We start from the raw sequence: 18,510 nt of genomic DNA, 5'->3' as shown, positions 1-18,510 counted from the left end.
TGGACCCAATCGACACGACCCGTTTTTCAAAAAGTGAATGTTTTGGACCAAATTCGTATTTCGGTCATATGTTTAGGACAAAAATTGACTTTTTATTTTACAAAAATTTAATGACACCACAAAGATATTGATCCTTAAAAAAATCACAAAGAAGTACATAAACATTAAAAATCACAAGTTTGGTCCTCAAATCAAACTAAATAGATATATCCCTCAAGAGCTAAAGGGTAGAATAGTAAAAATTGAAACTAAATTTATAATTTATGAAACTTTCTAATTGAAAATGTGATTTTATAAATATTGAATGCTTAAAATGTGTCAATCCTATTTTCTGGGTACTAGTTTTGCGGTGAAAAAGAGAGATTTTGGGCGCTGTCAAATTTTCACAGTAGTAGTATACGTGATTGGTTATTAAACTCCAACAAGAACAAGTGCGTATCACTCAAAATCAACAAGAAAGTAAAGAAACACCGAAAAATCGAAACTTATCGGAGAAATCGATGAAATCGCGGATGGATTATTTAGGTTAGACTCTCCCAAAAATGGGAGAGTTTCTGCCGTTTTGTTCAAACTGGTTAATCACGCATATAATCTTTTTTTGCGCAATAGTTCTGTTTATAATGTTTCTATTTCTACTACTACTACTATACAGTTGGCATCTTAACCGTCACACAATCTCCATCATGTCACCACCGGTCATCGCGTCCCTATCTCCCGCCGCCGCCGCCGCTCCGCCGCTACTAAAGTCTCTACACTCAGAACCACCACCTCAACTCTCCCGACCCGAAATCACCTCGATATCGCGCCGCGCAGCCGCCGTTTTGCTCTCCTCAGTCATCATTCCCATCCTCCGACCGCCTCTCGCCTCCGCATTCTCAATCGGCATCTGTACTTCTCCATTTCATTCGATACATTTGTCATATACATATACGTATGGTTTAATTGTATACGATTTTTTTTTTGTTTTTGAACTGCGATTAGCAGGACCGAAGGAGTGGCTTAAGGAGCAGAAGAAGAAGTCGTTTAAATTTCTGTTAGCTCCGGTTGATGCCTCACGCAACATCCTGCAGTCCGCCTACCTTTTGCTCAGTACCTTTTGTTCTCAATTATCTTTTCTGCTACTGCCTATTTAGTTCATTATCATTTCTGCTAAATTTTTTTGGGCGTATTCTATTTCTCTAATAATACAAATTGTGATTTTAACTGATGTAGTGAAAAGTGAAGGAGAGTTAGGTGAAGGTGAATTGGCCGAGGTTCAGAATTTGTTAGTTTCTGCAGCTAGAGATTGTGTTCCTCGTGATAGAAGTTCTTTCGTTGAATTACAATCCAATACTGGAGTAGAGGTATCAGATTGCACTCGTGTTGATTATTTGCTTGCACTTTTACTTGTAATTTGTTTCACGTATTGGATTCTGAGGAATGAGACTGAAAATTGTAGCAGATCTGATCAACTGTTTGAGAAAATGGTTAAGTAAAGCTTAACTTGCTCTTGTTCAGTTGAAACAGTTGATCATGCCATTTGTTTACTTGCTTTTGTTTTGAAACAGTTCATCCTGTCATTAGTTTGATAAAATGATTAAGTAAAGCTGAAATTTCTTGTCATTTGTTTCACCTATGTTGTGCTTTTACTGTCTGGGAATGGATACTTGCTGAATCCTCATTTGAAGGCTAATTCAGCCCATGTAGAAAGTTTGTTAATCTGAATTAGTCTTCATGTAGGTGTCATGTTTTCGATAATTTTTGTAAAGCTTCAGCCTAAGTTGGAAAAACTGAAGGTTTTAGCTAGTATTTATGTGTTATGTGAATACATGAGGTGTGCTAGTAATTGTTTCCTGGAAACAATAGGATTAACATAACATGTAAACGTGAACTTCGAAAATAGTCTCAACGCTATCAAACTCATTACTGGAACTTCCAAGCAAGTCGTGCAATGTCAGAGGTTAAGTGTATTTTTGAAGTGGGATTTATTCTGCATTTCTGAAGCACTCATCATAGAGCATAATTAGTGACGACAAAGTAGATCAGTAGATGCAAATGGAGGGGGGAAGTAATATGTTAATTTACTTGCTTTTGGAGAATTTGAAATTAACTTCTAGAGTCTCAATTCTACCTTTAGGTCTGCACATTCCGGTTGATTGTGAAAAATGCAGCGTCCTTGCTTGATGACAACGACCCCCTCAAATTAGAAGCTGAATCCAAGCTCAATGATCTCATAAGGTATGTTTACTTGGTTAGCCAATGGGTCTTGCTTAATGCTGATGCTACGAATCATGTGATCCTATGCAATATGCTTAGAAGACAACAAACTGCATGTTGATAATCTAGGATCAGCAGATTCATTCTAATGTTTTTCTTGCTGACTGCAGATCATTTTCTTCTCTTAGTGGCATGGCTCGGGAAGAAAGTGTTCAACTTACTTTGAACAGGTTCAGTAACCAACTGATTGATAATCTACCATGCCCCTTAACTGGCACTCAAATTAATGCCACTAACCAACTTCTCATGTAATCATGTATACATATTTGACAGTGAATATGGTCTGTTCATCTTTTGTGCAGGAAACAAAGAGTTGTAGATGCACTTAAGGATACCATATCTTCACTAAACAACTTTGAGCAGGGTATCAAGGACTGTCTCCAAGTTTGATCATTCCACCTCTTGCTAAATGTTCTTAACACGACTTCTTTTAAATGTAAACTAGTACATTGTAGAACAGGTGGTTTAATTACAATTATTAACACCAACACTGTCTATTGCAATAGTTATGTACTGTTTTAAATATCAGCAGAATGTAGCTTGGGCATATGGACAACCAAATCAAGGTAAAGTAACTAATTAAGCACCAGTAGTTTTAGTTGATTAACCTTGAATGGAAGTTGGCAGAACCAAGTTTGATCTCATAAAACCATCTTTTGTCTTCTATAGATTACTAGCAATATGTGATTGGATTTATTAAGGGTGTTTATGGCATATTTGGCTATCATCTTAGAAATTGTTATATTGCCAGCTTACGTGATCTTATGGAAAGAATTTATCCAGTTGAAAGTCATGTGCCACTTGCGGAGTCTGCAGTAAATTTACTCGAATTTTTTTAACATGGGTGATGCACTGATGTATAACATCTGAGAGATTTTATTTGAATAGTAACTGCAACTAAAGAACTTACTTATATTGTCATTTAGTCATTCATTCTGATTATCCTGACGGTCACCGCTAAGATTCTACAAATTGAAGCCAAGGAAACTCATCAAAAAGTACAGGATAAAAGTAGATGAAGAACATTGTTTAGTTATCTATACTAGGAAATGATGCTTTTGGCTTTAAATACTCTACATAACTGTTGACGTATTAAAACTTTATCACACGCTAGCGAATGTGAGGCCAAGAACCTCGTTGGGAACAAGGTGTTCCTGTTTATAATGCTAAATTGCTAATACCAGATCTTCTGACGGAGCTAGAACTGCAATTTCTTCACTGACTAAGCCTGTAAATAATACTAACAAGAAATAGTGCCTATTCATATACTATAAAGTGAAACTCTGATATGTATAGCTTATTACAACATGAACTCATGAGCTCATTTGATTGGGTGAACCAGAAGCTTGTAAAAAATACAAGCGACCACAGGGTGTGCCGTCATCTGGGTGAGTTTGAATTGATCTGGGCAAGCTGCGTAGCTTGTTGAACAGATTTAGTGGATCCTGCAATAATCCGAAATGGGCATCTGGATCGCCAATCTGTGAGAGCGTAACATCAGCAAAACCTAGAGATGGAAGTAGTTCATCTGGCCAGTCACAATAGAAAAGGAAGGTGGAGCTGGATAATGCCGTTGCCTGTTTATTCATGAAGTCGGCTAACAGCACAGTCTTGGTAAGATTGCATTTTTCTGCAATGATTTTAAGTACTTTCATGGCATTGGTCTGCGAGAGATAGTACAGGATTCCCTCCAATATCCAGACTGTACTCTTGTTTGTCTGAAATCCTGATGTTTCGAGCTTTTCAAGCCAGTCATCTTCCGTTAGGTCAGCTGCCACTCTAGTCAATGACTTTGCTGTAACGATTGGATGGTGATGCTTATCTTTTGAAGTTGCTGCTGCCTCCAGAATTGTGGCTTTTGCTTGCAGAACCTCAGGAAAATCAACCTCAAAAACACTGCTTTCTTTTAAACAGCATAGGCGATGTGATCTTGCATCCATACCTGCAGGTAAACAACATATTCTTTATTCAAATTGAGTGGTTGTTTTGATTTCTCACTTCTTGTATTAGTTAGAAATATATCAAAAGAGGGTTTTGTGCCATTTTTATAGGAAATGGTTTCTCATATTTCTTGAAATTTCTAAGGTAAGTACAGAGTGAATATATTTCTTTGGCATAGTATGATATACTAATATTGTAGAGATTCATTTATACAATGCTGCAATTTATGTTGATAAAGCAAAAAAAATTGGTTTAAGCATTGTCACATACCTGCACCTAGCAGAACAACCTGTGCTCCTCCCCCATCATGTGAACTCAGAGCCGCCTCAAGCTTTGAATCGAACCAGAGCGTCCTAACAGCAAGAATCACCCCGGAAATCTCCCTGGCATTGTTAAGCCGGTCTTTCTTGATCTTCTCATATATGTTTCTCAGGAAAGTCTCACCTGCAAACAGCTCGGCCAGCGGGTCATGTATCACCTGCTTCCACAATGCCCGCCCAGCCGCTGTCTGGCACGCTGACCGCCTCAGGAAATCCCAGTCGCTCTTGATGGTTGCATGAAGGCCTGCCAGAGTATCGCTGCTCAGCAGCTCAGACAACTTCAGTTCTGGCCAAGGTTCGTCCTTTGGAAACACACATACATTGTTATCATTCGACATGTTGTGCTGCTACGAATGCTGAACCGTACCATATGCGTCACGGTAGTTAAATGAATGAAGGGAGGTTCTGAGGAGAGAGTGGAGTCAAGATATAGTCATGAGGATAAGGAAAGAGAGCCACACACATAATCAACATGAAAGGTTCTAAGATATCCAGCCTCATTTTGTGTGTAGGGAAAGAGAAAGGTGATGAAGAGTCCACGATCACCTTCATCCAATTGCATAAAAAAGTGGCTGAAAAAGGCTCCCACCTTCAAAATGTGGTTCCCACTTTTTTATATTTGTTGAAGATGATGTTTTGTTACGTACTTTATCCTGAGATATTCACATATGGGCATGTAAAGTAATCATAATTCTTTAAACAATAAAGTAGTGCAACTTTTTCAGGATTTTAATTCCCCAACTTTTCTTCGGTATTTTTTTCTTAGTTTTAGAATTCTTACATATCTAGGTATTTTATTATTTTATACAACTATGATTAATTATTATGTTAAAATTAATACTAAGTAGTTAAGAAAATTATTAGAAGTTGGAATTGATAAATTTCATAAGTTTTGATACATTTGGTAAAACAATTAAATATCGAGATAGATTCAATAATTAATCCTTACATTTATCATATGGTAGTAGTATAAATTAAGTATCACGTAATTATGGTAACACTAAAGTTGAAACAATAAAGAATTAAAAGCTTTTGGATTTACCGTTCATAATAAAAGTGAAATAAAATTTCTAATGGTGGACGGATCAAAATAGCAAAAGAGAGTTTTGTTGGTGGATGGGCATCTTATACTATTTTCTTTGTCTTTGATATATAGTCTCATTTTTTTTTCATTTTGGTTTAATCACCAAAATTAATAAGTAGAGCATTATTTTTATTTATGAATTTTTTTTTATCATTTTTTCTTTTTATATCTATCCTGTTTTATGTATTTTGCTCACCTTTGTCAATTGCATATTAAAAAACTATCATCCACAAATAAAAATATTTTTTATGGACAGGGTATTAAAAAATAGTGAATCAAATAAGAATTTAAAGTTGCTCATTCGACGTATATTCACATCGCATCAATTCGAATGGTGGATATTCAGTTTGGATTATCATTTAAATCACCATCTTTCATCCAAATTCAGAGTAGATATTATTTTCAAAATCATTACCAAAAAAGCAGAGATTGCATGATAGAAGAGCTGACAAGTGGACATGTTTAACGTATTGTTATATTTTACTACTAATTTAAGAGGGCCACACTTAATTATTATAGAATAAATCTATAATCTAATACAAGTCCAACTTAAGAGGACCACACTTAATTAAAGAAACAATGTGGCTGTTTGTCAAAAACAATTCTCCCAAAGTTAAAAGGATTAAATGTTTTGATTTGATCTGATTCATCGGTTGTTTGTCAAAAAAAAATATTCCCAATTCCTAAAGGAGCAATAGTGTGTAAATGAAATCAATTTCAACGGTATTTGAACAATATCAATTTATAGCACTGGGATGAGCCGAGCTTTTGTTTATCTTACTTACCTACCAAACGATGGATTTCATCCATGATAAATCGCTCATCTTACCTACCGAATTATGAGTTTCATCCATGATAAATTTTATCGTGGGATAAACTCAACTACTAATTAAAGTTCATAACAACTTAGGCGATTTAAAGCATAACTTCCACAGCTAGTACTATCTTTTTATACAAATGAGACCACTTTAAAGTCAATTTCACCACACCAGAAGAAATAAACGACCCCAACTTCATGTACACCAAAGTTAGTACAAGTAGATTTTTTGTGGACTCAGTGCCTCAATCCGAAAAAAACTTACTACCCCTTCATCCTCTTGCTAGATCTTCATCCTCGTCATCATCATCTTCGTAATCCTCTTCACTGATCATGTCATCGTCCTCTATCTCTTCATCCTCTTCATCTTCCACAAGTCTGTCCTTCAACCCCGTGCTCAATATCACAGTTTCCCCCCTTGACTTCTCCATATCTTTCCGGAGCTTCTCCATGTTCTCTTTTTTGCGTTCTTCTTCCAATCGCTCCTTCTCTGCTCGTCTCTTGTCAAGATCAGCCCTGAAAAAACGCGATTAGGATGAAGCACGGAAATATTACTAGCATATGAAATGGTTTGGGTTGGCAGATTAAGAAGTACTTGTAAGTTTCCATGTACTCTTCTGCACTGGCTTCGATAGTCTTAAAGAAGGCATCCATCCCTGAACCAGTGATTGCAGACACTCCAACTGATCTCAGATGACTATAGAATTCCTCCAGTGATAGGGAGAGACTACGGGTCAGGGTCGATGTATAAGAATGGTCGGAATCTAGTGCCGCATGAAATACCTCAAAATCTTTCATCCACTGCATTTACAGTAGAAAGTATAATAAGCAGGTATACAAACACAAACTGAAAAATGGAAAATATTAAGTGATGCCATATAGTGGAATAATTCGGTTGTCAGGAAGGAAAACATGAATTTAGAAACAACAGGGTAGCCATAAGCAATTCTAAGGTGCAAATATACAGGCCTGAAATAAGTTAAAGAGGAATGCAGCGGTGTGTACATGAAAAGGACATATAACACGTAACACGAAAAAATATACCTCCAATGCGAACTCGTGCTGTGCCACATCTGTCTTGTTGAACACCAAAACCAGTGGCAACCGTGTCTTGTAGAGGATGCTACATGCATACAGCATATTACTCATGAAGGTAGCTGGGCTAGCTGAACGCGGCGTATCAACAACATAAGCTATTACGGTGGGAAATGTTGATGCAAAAGCTTCTGTTATAATAGCTCCAGATGCAGACCAAGTGAAAATCTCGATTTGGCCAGGAGTGTCCACCAGCACATAGTCAAGCTCATCTGCTCGTCTCTCTATCATTGATATGACCTACAGTTCCAAACAAGCAATTAAAGCAACACCTTCCCTCTCCTGATTGAAGATTTGATAACCAAATTTACACACAGTGCATAGCCTAAAAACTGAATCAACAAAATAGACCATTATAGGAATTTTATCACTTTAATGGTGTCTTCGACTAAGCAGACATTTTGTATTCAATATTCACCACAGAGCAAGCTGGTTCAAGCTTAGAGCTTCACTTGGCTGAATTATAACTTTCTTTCAACTTGAAAATACATAAACTAAGGTTTCTGATTATGTCACAATGTATGGAATCCATTGCATGATTGTTCTCACACTAACCCCTAGGACACATTTTAGCATACATGAGCTGACAATGGCCTGAACTGAGCGGAGTTCAAGCATTGATGGAAACCTGGAAGGAACTCCAAGGCCTTTGATGGATTTGACTCAAGTATGTCAAGAACACAGCAAAAAAAAGTCACATGGTAGGGATGTTTATATTTTTAATAAAAAAATTGATTGCACTTCTGTAAACATGCACAGTATTGAGACATTCAAATTAATCACTTTTCTCAAATGAATTTATCTAAAATCAGAAGTACAGTGGGAGGGCATGCAGCAATCACTTCCATATATGCATAGAGTAAGCTTACCAATGCAATAATTTACATTATCAACACATACCATACAAGTTTTCTAAAGAGATTTAAAGGCAATGGTTGAACTGATGCAAGATTTAGTGAGCAAGAGAAACTAACAAATAATTGGTACAGCCAATAAATTTTAATCAAACAAATATTGCTTATTTCAATTCACAAATAGCAAAGGCACTAAATACACAAGTTTGAGTTTTTAGAATAGCTGCTTGCTAGACCAGCTGCTGAATGGTATCAAGAAACCTGTGTTGTAAAGAATAAGCTGCACAGATTTATATTTTCATTTCAAGAACATTCCCTAAGGCATATTGTATACTGATTATCATAAGACATGTACCGTAAAAGACCCGCTGTTTACGAATTAAAACATGAAAGGAACTTCATGAAATTTTTACCTCATCAAACTTTGTAGCAAACAGATTAAGTGAAGTCAAAATTCCTCCATTTGGCCCAAGATTGAACTGCTTCATGACATCCTTGTATCGAACAGTATCTCTGATGTCAATGTTCGCACCATAAGGAAGTGTCAGGATGGCAGGATCAAGATTCATAACATAGCCTCGAATATTTGATGCCATAGTGTGGCTGACTAGCCGGTGAAGAAATGTGGTCTTTCCACATCCTACACAATATGATGATGAATATTCAGAGTATAGTCGTGGTAGTGAAAGGAAAAGATAAATAGGTAAAAGAGTGGATCTTTTCTTTACAAGCCATCTAATACCTGCCATTCCCACAACTATAATGATAACTGGTTTCTTCTTGAAGCTAGAGGATGGTTCTACAATATTCAGCTGCTCCATTGTTTTGGATATGTGGTCAGCAGCATCTTTAATCTTTCAAACACGCAAATTGACACGTGTCATTTAACGAGTAAAGAATTAAGATAATAGAGAATATCAGATGAAGAATTCACATATTAACAAATTAGGTATTTACCTGTGTATCCACTGATGCAGGATTTTCAGGTGCTTTTGAGTCGATGTCCATATCTCGTAAAACTCTGAAGCTCAACCTAAAAGAAACATTGTTTAAGCAAGTGACGTAAAGCACAACCTATACATAATACTACTATCAAAGAGTCACAGAATGCAAGATAACAGTATCTTCATGCTCCCAATCCCACAAGATTGTTCACCATAAGACATAAACAAAATGAACCTAAAGCCGTTCAAGGCGATCATGCGCCCAAAGTGCAACCATGATCACAATATAGTGCTAGCCACTGTACTGAAGCACAACCATACAATATATATATGTTAACAATAAGGTGGGAGCCATCTACATATGCCAAAAACTAATTGAGCTATCATCTATGAATTGTACAAAAAACGCATCACCAAAAATCTGCAAACAGAAGGGAAGTCAAACCGAAAAATGCATTTGAGGAATACTTTTCCAGTCCTGTTTGAGATCAGCTAATCAAAAACTTGAGAACACATAACTCGAGCTCAAGTAACTATTCCCATAAAAAATCAATTACAGAGCGAGAACTTCACATGAACCAAAGCAACGCTATTCAACTCATACAGGTATTGAAATTATGTCAGAACACGAAAATTCATCTCTTCCAATCCTTTCTGAAATGCATAAACCCTATGATAAATGACCTGATTTAGGGCATTTTTGTGGATGCGAAAAACCAACCGTAACCGAGGAGCGGTGGCCAACGAGTCGAAAGCGAGCCGAGAATGCGAGGTGTGGCGGCCGCGGCGGGATGGGGCGGCCGCGGCGGGATGGGGCGGCAGCGGAGTTTGTGGGGACGAAGGGTTCTGTAACTCTTTCAATTATGGGGTGTTGGGGGTTTTGGATGCTTTCGATTCTTTTTTATAATATAAAGAGTGTTCGATTCGTACAATTCACGCCCAATTTACTCTATTTTTCAATTGCTACTAATTTCACATCTATGCATAAGAGCATTAGCAATGGGGCGCCTTAAGGCGCGCCCTATGGCGCGCCACGTCAGCAGTTTTATCTTCCTACCTCTCCACCTACAGTGGGGCGCCCTAAGGTGCGCCCTATGGCGCGCCACATCATCATTTTATTGTTTTGTTTAATTAATTTAACTGTTTTCAAATAACAAGTAACGAGTAAATAAAAAATGGTCTAAATAACAAACGGCGAAGTTTTAATAAAAAAAAGTTACATCATTGAACTAATAATAAAAAAAAACTAAGTCGGACCAATTCCCAACTTCCGACGCAGCTCATCGAGTAACGACCGGAGATATTCGGCTTCGTCGGGGTCGGTACACTTCTTGAGTGCCCTGTGCGTCTGCAACATCGTCCATGCCATCGACGCTGTTGCTAACGACTCAAACGCGGTGGCCGTCTGGGTCGGGAGCTCTACCGGGACCGGAGCTTGGGTTGCAGCGGTCGACGATGAGGTCGCGGTCGCCTTCCCCTTGGCCTTCGCAGCCTTGACGCCGGGAGGACACCGGAAGGACACCGGTGTGCCGGAACTCCCTTCATCCACGTACGTCCGGTTGAGGTCAACCGGGTGGTTGCCGCTGCCGCTGCTCGTGTAATCACCAGCTTCAGTGGTCTTCGTCCTCTTCGGCGCACCAGTGTGCAGAATTCCACCTTGGAACTTCTGTTTGTCCCTCAAGAGCGCCCAGATGGCCTCGTGCTTGAAGTCGTCGTACATCGACCGGTACGACAACAGCGCTTTAGCGCGCACGTCGCTCAAGCTCTCGCCGCTCCCCTGTGACCGCATGAACTTCTCGAACTCCGCCGCGTACAAGTTCACTTGCTTCTTGACTTGATCCCAGTGCTTGCGGAGTTGCTCACGCTTGCGCTTGTACGCGGTCGGCGGCTTGACCGAATTGTAGAGGTTCGCGATGCGTTCCCAGTACGCGATCTGTCGCTGGTTGTTCGCGAATATCGGATCTTCCGATATATCTACCCAACACCGGGCCAAGGTGAGAGTTTCGTCGTCGTTGTAGTTCGTACGGCCGGGGGCGTACTCATCGCAATCACCAGGAGGCGGCAACTTCTGCGCCCGCTGCCGGTTCCGCTTCTTTCTGGCTGGGGCGGAAGCGGTCGCGGCGGGATCGGGATCGGTCGCTGCGGTTGGGCGGTGCGGAGACAGCTCCATGTCAGACAACCCATACGATTCCGTACTGAAATCGGGATCGTAATGGGTGTTGGTGTCAAACGAACGATAATCGTCGGGTTCTGTACCCGGCCAATGCGCCCCTACGCTAAACGTAGGACTATTGGGGCTTGAATCCATTTCGTAGTAATTATGTAAATGTAAGTTTCGAAAATGAAATCGAGTGAAATGAAATGTTACAAATGAACGGTATTTATAAAAAAATGAAACCGCGTGCCATCGTCCGCGGTTGATCGTCCGCGACCTCCACAATGGGGCGGACGATGGCCATCGTCCGCGCTATCCTCCGCGACCGAAGTATAGGGCGCGACTATCGTCCGCGCCCTATGCGCGCACCCGCAATGGGTGTGAACGATGGATGGCGCCATCGGGCGTGTCATCGTCCGCCCATTGCGGATGCCCTAAAATAATACTCCTGTAGTACTTAATTTTCTGAATATTTTAAAAATTTTCATCCACGTTAGTTTTGCTTGGTACTTAAACATGATTCTATTCACTCTAATTCTAATGTAGAGCATCTTTTTAAAGCATTCTTTTGACCTACGAAATGAGTCGGACATAATTATTCTATTGGTAAGGCAAAAAAGCACAAATCATTGGGTCATAAATACCAATTTTACAAGTTCCATGAATTAGTACTATATGACAACAAAAGAAAAATAGGAACTCAAAAACAAAACCAATACTTGAATTAAACCAAATCAACTAAGGTGGCGTTCGGTTGCCATGACTAATATCATGAGACTATCCATCTAGGATTAAGTTGTGGGATTATTTTAGTTAGAGGGGGAGGCTATGACTAATTATCATGAGACTATCCATTAGGATTAAGTTGAAGGGTTCAATCTTATGAACCAAACATGATACATATTTACTCATGAGATTTAATCTTGCCAACCGAACACCCCTAAGAAAACTAAATCAAGACCTGCCAAAACACAACCCAATGAGGGGCAGCAAGCCGGCGGTGCCTTCTATGCATTCTTTTTAAAAAAGGTTATTTTTGGCATGATATTTGATATCAAAATAGAAAGTCAAGTTAAAGATTTAAGCGAATAAGGTCCCTACTAAATTAATAATGTAATAATAAAATTCGAGTCCTAGTGTCGGAAGCGTCCCTGCTTGGACTAGTACACACATATGGGTATCTGACGTCATCCTTCGAGTTGGTCGGTTCATTGATCGTCGTGGTAGGTGGCCATATTTTCAGTTCACAAATGTTCAGATTTTATAAATTTTACCCCTTCCAACTCAACATAGACCATTATTTTTTTTCACAATTCACAGTTATTAGAGCTAAACGAATTATTTAAACTACTATAGTACAAAGCTACATAAATACTTAATCCAATTACTGCTATCGAAACTAAATAAGTAGTTTGTGATTTAATTAGATAATTATACTAAAATAAGCATAAAACAAAATAAAGACAAGATTAAAAAACTGATTATAGTAAGAACAAGAGATTCACCCACCAAAGGAGTTTGCTCCGATTTTTATATGGGTTCCGAGCCCCGACCACCAAATCAACGCAAAATGCAATCTTTCTCAAGAAAAAGTTAAAAAATTCAGAAAAAATAAACCCGAAAGCTTGGAGTTGAGTAGGATACAGACAGGCATATCAGCACAAACTCCAGATTTTGTCCCTCTTTTGAGGAAGATACACACACGCACAAACCCGCTGACTGTGTGTGCGGCTGAGGGAGATAGATGGCTGATGATGTGCCCTGTTGCGATACCAAGTTTTTTCTGTATGTGATTGTAATCATAGGGCTGGTGCTGTTTGCTGGGATGATGGCTGGTCTCACTCTTGGCCTCATGTCTCTTGGCCTTGTCGACCTCGAGGTTATCAGCAAATCAGGCCGCCCGCAAGATCGTAAACATGCTTGTACTGTCCAGTATTACTCTCCCTCTCTCTTGTTTAGCTTGCTGCTGCGATTTTACTATGTTTTTGGTGGTTTGGGTTTGTGGGATTTTGTTTGTTTTTGGGTTTATGTGGTTGTGGACTTGATTCTGTAACTCTGGATCATTTTTGGATTTTTATTTGTTTTTTCATTGATTGTTATTGAATACTCACTTCGAAGCTGAATTGCCTGTGTTGTTTTGTTGATTGGCTGGGATTAGAGTTCTTGAGCTACATTTGATTTTGCCCTTTCTGGAGTTTGGTGGTTTGGGTTTGAGGGACTTTGTTTGTTTTTTGGGTGTTTGGGGTTTGTGTTGCTGTGGACTTGATTTTGTAGCTCTGGATCATTTTTGGATTTTTGGCTTGCTGTTATTTCAATGATTGTTATTGAATACTCACTTTGAAGCTGAATTGCTTGTGTTGGTTTATTGATCGGTTGGGTTTAGAGTTCTTGAGCTATATATGATTTTGCCCCTTCTTGAAGATCTTGTTGATTTCTACTTTTTTCTGTTCTAGCTAAATCTTGGACTCCTAAAGTTTGTTTTTGCTAAGCTTGGACTCCTAAATTGAATGACTAGTTATATGATTCGTCCTATTTGTAAGTTTGCTTAGGATTTCTGTGTTTGTGAGCTTTTTCTGCCTTGTTATGTTAATACATAGTTGATGCTGAAAATCATGTCATTTTTTTCGTGCCTCCTTTTCTACTGTAGCTCCATACTTCTAAATGCTTTATTTCTGAGTAACAATATTGACCTGCAAAGGATCTAGGGATGATCTAGTGTAGCAGCTCTTTACAAGTGAATAATCGGGTGTTATGCTATTCCGGACAAGATCTGATTTGTGTCAAGCTATAGTTGAAGTGGAGAATGTGCTTAAGTATATGGTGTTTCTGCTTGCAGTTCTTCTTTTTTTATCTTTATAAATGACAATAATTTATTTGACAGCTAAAATACTTCCAGTGGTGAAAAATCAACACCTCTTGCTTTGCACACTCTTGATTGGAAACTCTTTAGCAATGGAGGTTCGTGTATTATCTGTTATGGCATTCGTATTCTTGGTGGTAGTTCCGTGTGTAGGTAACCAAATATTATGTGTTTTTTCCTTGTAGTCACTTCCCATATTCTTGGACAAGCTCGTGCCCCCTTGGGCTGCAATCCTGGTATCAGTCACACTCATCCTCATGTTTGGCGAGGTGGTTGATCCGCAACTTAACTGAACAATGTCAAATTTAGGATAAAATTGTATACTCTGTTGGCATGATTCTAATCTTTCCTTCTTCCTGAAGATATTGCCTCAAGCAATTTGTACGCGTTATGGGTTAACCGCTGGTGCAACTGCGGCACCCTTTGTCCAACTTCTTCTTTGGGTGTTCTTCCCTATTGCATATCCAATTAGTAAGGTAATTGAATCAAAGGCTGACGTTCAAATACGTTAAACTTTTTCAATCATATATTTTCTACTTTTAATGATTTGTAAGAAGATATCATCAAAAAAGGTTGTAGAAGCTTGCTCTTTTTGTGACTGGATGAATTGTATAATTCTAAGACACCACTGCACGAAGAAGACGTTATATGTGAATCCTTCAGATCACGGAATTCACAAAAGGTGGCCATTTTGTATCTTGATTACTCAGAAACCTATGTTTGCTTGTAGATCCTCGATTGGATGTTGGGTAAGGGGCATGCTGCTCTGCTGCGCAGAGCTGAGCTGAAAACTTTTGTTGATTTCCATGGCAACGAGGTATGTCATGATGATCGAGGCTGCAATTAATTCCCCTAAAATGAATTATGTTTTGGAAGGTGTCATTAGTCTTGTTGAGAAATCTAAACTATCAATTTTCACTCATAGGCTGGGAAAGGAGGGGATTTGACACATGATGAGACGACAATTATTGCCGGGGCACTGGAATTGACTGCGAAGACTGCCAAAGATGCCATGACGCCTATAGCTAAGGCATTTTCCATTGATCTTGATGGAACTCTTAATTTGTGAGTGTAGTAGTATTTCCTATCATATGTAACCAATCTGTTATTCGTGATATCGATCCCTCTAATTTCATCCCCACTAACCCTCCACAGGGAGACGTTGAATGCTATAATGACAATGGGCCACAGTCGAGTTCCTGTGTACTACAACAACCAAAACAATATCATTGGCCTCATCTTGGTAACTTTCATGTTTATATTTCAGTTAATGAATTCACAATCGTTGTCTGTTTATCCCTTCCCATGTGTTCACATGATGTGATTCGCACTTGTGAACAATGGCTAATATCTCTCTTTACTGCGTGCAGGTTAAAAACCTCCTTGCAGTCGACCCTGATGATTCAGTTCCTCTACGGAAAATGTTAATAAGAAAAATTCCTCGGTGAGATCACTTTTTTGCTATTCTCAGTTCCAATTGTAAACGGCTTTTGGTGATACTTGTGGCTAATTCTTCTCCTCGTACAACTGTCAGAGTCTCGGAAGACATGCCCCTTTATGATATTCTGAATGAATTCCAAAAGGGTCACAGTCACATCGCTGTCGTGTATAGGGATTCAAAGGATACACTCCAGAAAACCAAAGAAGGTATAACCATTTACATTCTTCATAATGATGTAGAACAGATTTTGTACTACTTTGATCCAACCTTTAATAAAAATAAGCAATTTCTTCTCATCAAACATGATATGAGTTTTGAAGCTCCTCGTTTTCTACAATTTTTGCTCCTTGATTGACTACTTGACATCAATACTTTTAGCTATAGCAACTCAACTGTCACACCAATGCTAGTTTTTATGCTGAATTTGTATGATTTCCAGCTAAATATGTGAAAGCACATAATATTATGTGTCCCAATGCAGAGAATCATATATTTGCAATAAAAACCGTCACCCATGATGCTGACTCAGTCATGAAAAAGTCTGACGATCAAGTCAAGAAAAGCCCTCCAGCTACTCCTGCATTCAAGAAGAGACACAAAGGCTGTTCCTTCTGTATTTTAGATTTAGAAAACTCACCAATCCCCGAGTTTCCACCCAATCAAGAAGTAGTTGGTGTCATCTCCATGGAAGATGTGATTGAGGAGCTTCTTCAGGTACTCTTTACATTTTAATTCTGTCTGTAAACGAGTCTACAAAACCATCATTGAAGTTTCGCTCTTCCTTCTCTTGGCTTACGTTACATCTTTAACCTTGTTCTGTCAGGAGGAGATACTTGACGAAACAGACGAGTATGTAAACATACACAATAGGTACATAATGCCTTTTGTCATTGTTTCGGAAATCTGTGAAATTATTGCTTGAAAATTCATATTGATTCGTCTTGTCTCTGTTGCAGGATAAAAATAAACATGAATGCTGCTTCTCAGGCTAAGACTCCTGATTCCAACTCGATCCAATCTACAACTCCGGTTTGAAGCTGTTGTCCGATTCAACGGGTGATGCGCATTAACACATTGTAGTATATAAGCTCATATAGTTGCCAAAGACAGCTTATATAAAGTCTTATATGTTGAGAACAACTAGAAAAAAAGGGATCTGAATTATAGTGCATGTGGATGAATTAACTGTGTCTGAAATATGGGTTTAAACTCGTCTGTATCAATATATACCTGCATTTTAATCTGTATCGGTATATGGTTTGGCTAGTGATGCGAAGCATATTGTCTATATTTTTCCCCCAAGTGCTACATATTTTCCATGAATTTGCAGAGTCAATTCACCATTCAAAACCAACCACAGCAGAATAATGGAGGCGAAAGCTTGAACCTTTATGGAAAACAGCTTAACTGGGACAGTTTTGTAAATGTTCCAAATTCTTTGGATCAACCTCAGAACCAGATTCAAAGCAACAAATTCACTTGCACAGCATATGTAACAAGCATGCTGACGAGGATCACCCCATCTGGAGCCATCTCACCTCTTGCTGCATATCCCACAATCATTGAGGATGAGCGCGGAGGACATCAGTTCACCGGAAATCCATCGGAAATGACGCCCAATGCTCCGAACAGCCGTTTCACGCAACAGCAGCAATCACCCGCCCGGGTGAGTTTTGCACCAACAAACACACCCGGTCGGGTGCGTTTCGTAAGGAATACGGAGTCCAGACGGGAGGAATTTCAGTCACCCGGTCGGGTGAATTTGTGGAGTTAAAATTCCACCCGGCCGGGTGAGATCTTGTAAGCAGCGCGAGTCCAGGAAGGGTCGAATTTCAGTCACCCGGCCGAGTGATTTTGTAGTTGTAAAATTCCACCCGGCCGGGTAGTTCATTCTCAACTGCAATTGACAGTTTTCTCGGCGGTTTGAAGAATTAAAAAGGGAGAAAAGACAGAGAGCAAAGGGAGTGACGAAGGGAGAGAGGAGAAAAATTGGGAGAGACGGACGAATCTGGAGAGCAATTTGGTGGACAAAAATTGGGATTCAATTGAGGGGAAATGGCGACACGTGAATTGGGCATTTGGAGAAGACAGTGAATAGAAAGTGACGTGCTGTTTTGAAGAAAGTAATTGATAGGAGATTCCAAGTCAAAGCTACTATTTTTCTTCAAAGCTCCATGATTAAAAGGGTTTTCCTTCAATTATTTATTGCTCCTAGTTTAATTATGAGTGGCTAGTATTCTGGTGTTGCTCCAAACATGTAAATGGATAATTTGTTCAAGTGATTTAATCTATGTTCTTCTATATCTTATGATCGTCGTTTTCACAATTTCCTTGTTTGAATCTATTACTTTTGGTGCATCATTAGTAGTAGTTCCATAATCCTAATCAAATGTCTCTTTAACTTTGAATAGGATAGATCCTTGTGGCAATGAATTATTAATTAGAGTTGTTTAGACGATAATTTGGTAATGGATTTCATGAGCTTATAGTAATTGATCTTTGATTCTCGCGCATCTGTAGGAATCTTAGATTAATGAAGATTGGTTTATTGAATATGTGTTCAACTATTCTTAAACTATTGTATGTCGAGCATGTTTAGTGCTAGCATCGTGAATTGATATTAAAGTCCCGTATTTCATAAGATAGAGTTGGCTATTAGAATAAATCACCGTTTTATCCGTGAATGTTTGGAGTAACAAGTTCTTCTCTTAATTCGTCTTACTCGTTTTATTCCTTTTAATTG

The 18,510-nt window shown here is 38.9% G+C and overlaps 4 protein-coding genes and 1 long non-coding RNA gene across 9 annotated transcripts; 3 read left to right on the top strand and 2 right to left on the bottom strand.

Annotated features, from left to right (window-relative positions):
• The first annotated feature begins 442 nt into the window (after window positions 1–442).
• On the top strand, window positions 443–2,784 carry LOC121792735. 3 transcript variants are annotated; one of them, XM_042190808.1, is made up of 7 exons: window positions 456–525; window positions 653–888; window positions 982–1,089; window positions 1,213–1,343; window positions 2,117–2,217; window positions 2,367–2,426; window positions 2,559–2,784. In XM_042190808.1, the coding sequence occupies exons 2-7, from the start codon at window positions 684–686 to the stop codon at window positions 2,644–2,646; spliced, it is 693 nt and encodes a 230-aa protein (XP_042046742.1). In that variant the 5' UTR covers window positions 456–525; window positions 653–683; the 3' UTR covers window positions 2,647–2,784. The 3 variants fall into 3 exon arrangements, with proteins under 3 accessions (XP_042046740.1, XP_042046742.1, XP_042046741.1); XM_042190807.1 differs by having other exon boundaries at window positions 467–574; XM_042190806.1 differs by having other exon boundaries at window positions 443–888.
• A 505-nt stretch (window positions 2,785–3,289) lies between these two features.
• Window positions 3,290–4,903, bottom strand: LOC121792734 (putative S-adenosyl-L-methionine-dependent methyltransferase MAB_0213c). The gene is made up of 2 exons (XM_042190805.1): window positions 4,468–4,903; window positions 3,290–4,198 (listed from the first exon to the last, which is right to left on the bottom strand). Exons 1-2 carry the CDS (start codon window positions 4,853–4,855, stop codon window positions 3,570–3,572), a joined length of 1,017 nt encoding a protein of 338 aa, XP_042046739.1. The 5' UTR covers window positions 4,856–4,903; the 3' UTR covers window positions 3,290–3,569.
• On the top strand, window positions 3,881–5,250 carry LOC121792736. The gene is made up of 4 exons (XR_006048938.1): window positions 3,881–4,022; window positions 4,104–4,204; window positions 4,631–4,812; window positions 4,902–5,250. It is a non-coding gene; the product is annotated as an uncharacterized LOC121792736 (long non-coding RNA).
• Window positions 5,251–6,507: 1,257 nt separating this feature from the next.
• LOC121792733 (GPN-loop GTPase QQT2-like) lies at window positions 6,508–10,203 on the bottom strand. Of its 2 annotated transcripts, none has more exons than XM_042190804.1 (7): window positions 9,996–10,203; window positions 9,325–9,400; window positions 9,110–9,221; window positions 8,781–9,007; window positions 7,463–7,753; window positions 7,014–7,219; window positions 6,508–6,934 (listed from the first exon to the last, which is right to left on the bottom strand). In XM_042190804.1, exons 2-7 carry the CDS (start codon window positions 9,373–9,375, stop codon window positions 6,691–6,693), a joined length of 1,131 nt encoding a protein of 376 aa, XP_042046738.1. In that variant the 5' UTR covers window positions 9,376–9,400; window positions 9,996–10,203; the 3' UTR covers window positions 6,508–6,690. The 2 variants fall into 2 exon arrangements, with proteins under 2 accessions (XP_042046738.1, XP_042046737.1); XM_042190803.1 differs by having other exon boundaries at window positions 10,033–10,203.
• A 2,763-nt stretch (window positions 10,204–12,966) lies between these two features.
• Window positions 12,967–17,010, top strand: LOC121792732 (DUF21 domain-containing protein At1g47330-like). 2 transcript variants are annotated; one of them, XM_042190801.1, is made up of 12 exons: window positions 12,967–13,388; window positions 14,348–14,424; window positions 14,512–14,595; window positions 14,689–14,802; window positions 15,057–15,143; window positions 15,252–15,391; window positions 15,482–15,569; window positions 15,697–15,770; window positions 15,861–15,973; window positions 16,249–16,481; window positions 16,591–16,637; window positions 16,724–17,010. In XM_042190801.1, the coding sequence occupies exons 1-12, from the start codon at window positions 13,211–13,213 to the stop codon at window positions 16,800–16,802; spliced, it is 1,314 nt and encodes a 437-aa protein (XP_042046735.1). In that variant the 5' UTR covers window positions 12,967–13,210; the 3' UTR covers window positions 16,803–17,010. The 2 variants fall into 2 exon arrangements, with proteins under 2 accessions (XP_042046735.1, XP_042046736.1); XM_042190802.1 differs by having other exon boundaries at window positions 13,263–13,398.
• The last annotated feature ends 1,500 nt before the right edge of the window (window positions 17,011–18,510 follow it).

This window comes from Salvia splendens, chromosome 2 (assembly GCF_004379255.2).
Source record: "Salvia splendens isolate huo1 chromosome 2, SspV2, whole genome shotgun sequence".
Lineage (NCBI taxonomy): Eukaryota > Viridiplantae > Streptophyta > Magnoliopsida > Lamiales > Lamiaceae > Salvia > Salvia splendens.
This window is presented reverse-complemented; position numbering and strand designations above follow the sequence as displayed.

Excerpts from the sequence above, each read along its gene's own strand:
- LOC121792735 (XM_042190806.1), top strand. The coding sequence starts at position 543 with ATGGGAGAGTTTCTGCCGTTTTGTTCAAACTGGTTAATCACGCATATA. Across the intron at positions 1,090-1,212 it reads GTCCGCCTACCTTTTGCTCA|TGAAAAGTGAAGGAGAGTTA; the intron begins GTACCTTTTGTT and ends TAACTGATGTAG. Across the intron at positions 2,218-2,366 it reads AAGCTCAATGATCTCATAAG|ATCATTTTCTTCTCTTAGTG; the intron begins GTATGTTTACTT and ends TGCTGACTGCAG.
- LOC121792734 (XM_042190805.1), bottom strand. The coding sequence starts at position 4,855 with ATGTCGAATGATAACAATGTATGTGTGTTTCCAAAGGACGAACCTTGG. Across the intron at positions 4,199-4,467 it reads GGTTGTTCTGCTAGGTGCAG|GTATGGATGCAAGATCACAT; the intron begins GTATGTGACAAT and ends GTTTACCTGCAG.
- LOC121792733 (XM_042190804.1), bottom strand. The coding sequence starts at position 9,375 with ATGGACATCGACTCAAAAGCACCTGAAAATCCTGCATCAGTGGATACA. Across the intron at positions 9,222-9,324 it reads CTGCATCAGTGGATACACAG|ATTAAAGATGCTGCTGACCA; the intron begins GTAAATACCTAA and ends CGTGTTTGAAAG. Across the intron at positions 7,754-8,780 it reads TTGCTACAAAGTTTGATGAG|GTCATATCAATGATAGAGAG; the intron begins GTAAAAATTTCA and ends TTGGAACTGTAG.
- LOC121792732 (XM_042190801.1), top strand. The coding sequence starts at position 13,211 with ATGGCTGATGATGTGCCCTGTTGCGATACCAAGTTTTTTCTGTATGTG. Across the intron at positions 14,803-15,056 it reads TTGCATATCCAATTAGTAAG|ATCCTCGATTGGATGTTGGG; the intron begins GTAATTGAATCA and ends GTTTGCTTGTAG. Across the intron at positions 15,392-15,481 it reads CTTGATGGAACTCTTAATTT|GGAGACGTTGAATGCTATAA; the intron begins GTGAGTGTAGTA and ends AACCCTCCACAG.